Source organism: Charadrius vociferus, unplaced genomic scaffold (assembly GCF_000708025.1).
Source record: "Charadrius vociferus isolate BGI_N301 unplaced genomic scaffold, ASM70802v2 scaffold188, whole genome shotgun sequence".
In the NCBI taxonomy this organism is placed as follows: Eukaryota; Metazoa; Chordata; class Aves; order Charadriiformes; family Charadriidae; genus Charadrius; species Charadrius vociferus.
Genome location: NW_009649706.1, coordinates 706,782 through 712,750, shown reverse-complemented (window position 1 = coordinate 712,750; position 5,969 = coordinate 706,782). Strand labels below are relative to the sequence as shown.

General features: G+C 39.2%; 1 protein-coding gene across 1 annotated transcript in view; it reads right to left on the bottom strand.

Annotated features, from left to right (window-relative positions):
* The window catches only part of KDM4C (lysine (K)-specific demethylase 4C), a 273,932-nt gene that overhangs the window by 259,028 nt on the left and 8,935 nt on the right, over window positions 1-5,969 (bottom strand). The window contains exon 2 of the mRNA XM_009890665.1: window positions 180-355. Within this exon, the coding sequence (XP_009888967.1) occupies window positions 180-355 (176 nt within the window). The remainder of the gene's footprint in view (window positions 1-179; window positions 356-5,969) is intronic.

Here is a 5,969-nt window from a genome sequence, read left to right as displayed (position 1 = left end):
CAGTCACTTTCAACAACAGAAACATAAACAAGTTTCATATTGTAGTATCCTTCCACAACTCAGGAGACAGGAAAACCTCTATTAAGTAAGTGACAAAATCACTAGCTGCCTAGCACAATTCAAAGAAACCACAAATAAATATTTGTCTTCCTAAGCAAGATCCCCCCCCAAATACATACTTGTCACTGTTGGCCAGCTGCTTGAACTCCTTCACTGTCATTGGCTTTTTCTGAATGTTGTACTGTGTGAAGAGCCCTGACTGGCCAGTGACCATCTGCTGAATTGGAGCAGGAATCACCAGATCTTCAATATCATTATAATGTTTTCTTGGCTTCCACTCCTTCGGTGGGATAACCTTTAAAGTCAGAAATAAAAAACAGGACATCAACAGTTGCAATACCAATTCAAAACTTTCTGAAAAAATCAGAAGAACTGCTCAAATATGCCCACATCATCAAATGAGTGCTTGCTTACCAGCTGATTCACAATAACTAACTAACCATGTAAGTGCTCCTAGATAACACAGAAACCAATTCAAAATAGGCATAGTATCACCTCAATTTATAAGCAACAACTCACTAATCTACAGCAATTCAATCATGTGCAACTGTGCAAACGTACGCATGTATAATAACAGACAAATGATTTATAATCAGAGCCTTATAATTCACAAAGACTTCATACTCCACGATACAAAATTGTTATCCTCAATTTAAAAAAAAAAAAAAAAAATTCCTACAAAAGATTGATAGTCCCTTGTCCAAATGTTATTTGATGTAAACAGTATGAATAACTTCATTTCTTAACAAAAAATGAAAAAAATACACCTATTTTAGAGAGCTTTAGATTTTAAAGTCTGTTTAAGTTACTCACCATAAAACTGCAGGGTACAACTCTACTACAGGAAGAGTTTGCACTAATAGAGATATACTAGTTTTTACGCTAACACAATTTAAACATTATAATTAAAGCTATGCACAGATTAACCAATTGTAAAGTTAACACTTATTTCAAATACCACAGAATTGCCCAAAGTCTACAAAAACTCCCCAGCAGATTCTAAAGTGTTAGTAATAAAGTCATTAGGAATTTTAAAGCTTGTAGTCATAGAATCATAGAATTGTTCTGGCTGGAAAAGACCTTTAAGACCATCAAGTCCAACCACTATCTAACTCTACCAGGCCCACTTCTAAACCATGTCCCTGAGCACCAAATCCAGACAGCTTTTAAATGCATCCAAGGACGGCGATTCAATCACTTCCCTAGGCAGCCTGTTCCAGTCTTTGATAACCCCTTCAGTGTAGAAGTTTTTCCTAATGCCTAACCTTAAACTCCCCTGGTGCAAGTTGATGCCATTTCCTCTTGTCCTATTGGCTGTAACTTGGGAGAAGAGACCAACGCCCACCTCCCTACAACCTCCTTTCAGGTAGTTGTAGAGAGCAATAAGGTCTCCCTGCGGCCTCCCTTTCTTCAGACTATGCAACCACAAGTCCCTCAGCCACTCCTCATAAGACTTATTATCAAGACCCTTCACCAGCTTTGTTGCCCTTCTCTGGACCCTCTCCAGCACCTCAATGTCCTTCTTATACTGCAGCGCCCAAAACTGAACACAGTCCTCAAATTGCGGCCTCACCAGTGCCGAGTACAGTGGAGCAATCACTTCTCTAGCCCTGCGGGCTGCACTATTCCTGAGGCAAGATGCCATTGGTCTTCTTGGCCACCTGGGCACACTGCTGGCTCCTGTTCCGCCGGCTGTCAATCAACTCTCCCAGGTCCCTTTCTGACAGGCAGCTCTTCAGTCACCCGTCCCAAAGCCTGTAGCATTGCACAGGGCAGTTGTGGCCCAAGTGCAGGACTGGGCACTTGGTCTTCCTGAAGCTCATTCTATTGGCCTCAGCCCATCAATCCAGCCTGTACAGGTCCCTCTTAAGAGCCCTCCTACCCTCAGGCAGATCAACACTCCTACCTAACTTGGTGTCATCTGCAAACTTATTGAGGATGCTCTCAATCCCCTCATCAAGATCATTAATATTGATATTATACCAGTGTTCTTTAACAGTCTGTGTAATTTTGACCATTCCTTGCATATATTATTTTATCTGAAAACATTCTACATTTGAAATTGCAACAGTTTTAAAATACAGTTTTTGGTTTGGTTTTGAACATTTTCTTGCCCAAAGGCTCAGTGATAAGCTCTTTGTTTCACTCATTACACATCATCAAATGAGTGCTTGCTTACCAGCTGATTCACAATAACTAACTAACCATGTAAGTGCTCCTAGATAACACAGAAACCAATTCAAAATAGGCATAGTATCACCTCAATTTATAAGCAACAACTCACTAATCTACAGCAATTCAATCATGTGCAACTGTGCAAACGTACGCATGTATAATAACAGACAAATGATTTATAATCAGAGCCTTATAATTCACAAAGACTTCATACTCCACGATACAAAATTGTTATCCTCAATTTAAAAAAAAAAAAAAAAAAATTCCTACAAAAGATTGATAGTCCCTTGTCCAAATGTTATTTGATGTAAACAGTATGAATAACTTCATTTCTTAACAAAAAATGAAAAAAATACACCTATTTTAGAGAGCTTTAGATTTTAAAGTCTGTTTAAGTTACTCACCATAAAACTGCAGGGTACAACTCTACTACAGGAAGAGTTTGCACTAATAGAGATATACTAGTTTTTACGCTAACACAATTTAAACATTATAATTAAAGCTATGCACAGATTAACCAATTGTAAAGTTAACACTTATTTCAAATACCACAGAATTGCCCAAAGTCTACAAAAACTCCCCAGCAGATTCTAAAGTGTTAGTAATAAAGTCATTAGGAATTTTAAAGCTTGTAGTCATAGAATCATAGAATTGTTCTGGCTGGAAAAGACCTTTAAGACCATCAAGTCCAACCACTATCTAACTCTACCAGGCCCACTTCTAAACCATGTCCCTGAGCACCAAATCCAGACAGCTTTTAAATGCATCCAAGGACGGCGATTCAATCACTTCCCTAGGCAGCCTGTTCCAGTCTTTGATAACCCCTTCAGTGTAGAAGTTTTTCCTAATGCCTAACCTTAAACTCCCCTGGTGCAAGTTGATGCCATTTCCTCTTGTCCTATTGGCTGTAACTTGGGAGAAGAGACCAACGCCCACCTCCCTACAACCTCCTTTCAGGTAGTTGTAGAGAGCAATAAGGTCTCCCTGCGGCCTCCCTTTCTTCAGACTATGCAACCACAAGTCCCTCAGCCACTCCTCATAAGACTTATTATCAAGACCCTTCACCAGCTTTGTTGCCCTTCTCTGGACCCTCTCCAGCACCTCAATGTCCTTCTTATACTGCAGCGCCCAAAACTGAACACAGTCCTCAAATTGCGGCCTCACCAGTGCCGAGTACAGTGGAGCAATCACTTCTCTAGCCCTGCGGGCTGCACTATTCCTGAGGCAAGATGCCATTGGTCTTCTTGGCCACCTGGGCACACTGCTGGCTCCTGTTCCGCCGGCTGTCAATCAACTCTCCCAGGTCCCTTTCTGACAGGCAGCTCTTCAGTCACCCGTCCCAAAGCCTGTAGCATTGCACAGGGCAGTTGTGGCCCAAGTGCAGGACTGGGCACTTGGTCTTCCTGAAGCTCATTCTATTGGCCTCAGCCCATCAATCCAGCCTGTACAGGTCCCTCTTAAGAGCCCTCCTACCCTCAGGCAGATCAACACTCCTACCTAACTTGGTGTCATCTGCAAACTTATTGAGGATGCTCTCAATCCCCTCATCAAGATCATTAATATTGATATTATACCAGTGTTCTTTAACAGTCTGTGTAATTTTGACCATTCCTTGCATATATTATTTTATCTGAAAACATTCTACATTTGAAATTGCAACAGTTTTAAAATACAGTTTTTGGTTTGGTTTTGAACATTTTCTTGCCCAAAGGCTCAGTGATAAGCTCTTTGTTTCACTCATTACACTCAGTCTTTTCCATGGTTCTCAAATCAAATTTTCACAAGCATTGGCTTGGAAACTTTTAAAGCAACATATAACAAAGCAGGATGGCTTTCATAAACATGCATTTACCACATGTAAATTATGTTACTTGAATAATTAATTCACATCTTAAAGGTAGCCTTCACACTAGGCCAGCTAGGCTTTTCCTCTAACAAGCATTTCAGGATTCCACACAATATTGTTCATTAGAGATTTTGCTAATACATGACTCCAAGAAAGTAAGAAATTCTAAAAAAATAATACAGACAGATCCTGAGATCATTTTCTACCTTTGGAAAACAATCACAAATGGGCAAATGGTAATGCTAACGTACTCAAATAGTCCATCCCTCAAAGAAATCTCATCAAGACCACTCATGCTAGCTAGCACACACCAAAACAGAAACACCAAGATGAAGAAAAGTTATCAGATAGTAACATATTTCCACACCTCATGTTTTTATTTTAAATACAAAGTCATTTTTGTCCAGTTTTTACATAGATGCAACTCGCTCTTTTCCTTTTCCCCTTCTCACCTTCCATGGAACTTGAGTTGTACAGGGACTATTTAGCAAGTTTTAGTGTTGTTAGCTTTTAGAGAATTAAAAAAAAAAAACATATCATCTTGTGATTCCTACTTATTTCTTCCACACAAGTCTTAAATTATATGCACATAAAGAAAATACAAAATGTTGGTTTGGAAGCAGAGAAGTCATGCATTCAGAATATATGCATAGAAATCAAATATGTGCACAGAGATTTCCATTTTCATGATTATTAAGCATGAACTTGTAGGTTTGGCTCAAATATATGAATACTGAAAAGCAAAATTTGCATTATCTTATTTAATTCAAGGTCAGTGTGTTTTAAGCAATAAAAATATTTTTGTGAATACAGGTTCAAAATATCCCCTTCCCGGTAACTCGAGCATGTTTATTACTGTTGTAATGAGACTACTGGTTAGAGAAGTGAATTCTGTGATGACTGATATGCTAAGTATCATTTTAAAAGAAAATAAAAAAACCCAGTCCCTGCGCCAAATAATTTGCATTTTCTAACAAAGGTCAGGGCAAAGACTGAAGACAAAACATCATGTCCAAAGCAATACACAGCTAGTCAGTATCAGAGTTGGAAATAATCACTATGTCTCTGAGTTTTTACGACTGATCTGTCCCACTGAAGCCTCCTCACATTCCCTTTAGTAAAAATAACCCCTTCAAAGTTGGGCAAGTTAGGTTTATTCCATGGAAGCAACCCAGATCAAATTCATCAGCCAAGCTGTTCAATGCTCATATATAAAAAAGGAAAACCTGGGGCAAGGCTTTCTCATTTATTTATCTATATATGTATCTCAAACACCCTAAGCATATTAACACTGTCTGGTGTAATTTAATGTGGTAAATATTCAGTTTCATTTAGGGATTTCTTAGTTATAAACTACCACTCAGTCTCCTCCATGAAGGCTGCACATTAGCACAATGTGGTTATTTCAGAGTGCTATCAAGGCATAAATTTCTATTAAATCATCTTTCATATACTGCTAATCTCCTGTTCTACATTTGATTCTGAATGGCACTAGCTACTATCTTTGCGTAGTTACTTCTGCTCCAACTCTTCTGCAAATTGTTTCTTTTTGTACTTGCCAACATCTATTTTCAGTATCACGTTCCAAAATTACTTTTCTACTTGCCAATGTGACTGCAAATTAATTTAACCATTTTGCTCTATATAAATGCAGTTTGAGCCTCCAAAACACTTCTTATTCAAGTGAAGAGTAAAAATCTATCAGCGTGCCTCTTTTTTCGTTTGTTCTGTTGCTTTCATTCCCTGTTTTCCTTTTGAAGCACAGGATCCTCTGTAATAGAGGATGTACAGGTGGCGGCGGCGTGGCTGTTACTGCGGGCTGCGGAGTGGATGGTGCAGGCAGGGCCATGGCTTTGGCCGGGACGGGCGGCAGCGGGATGGCTCCTGC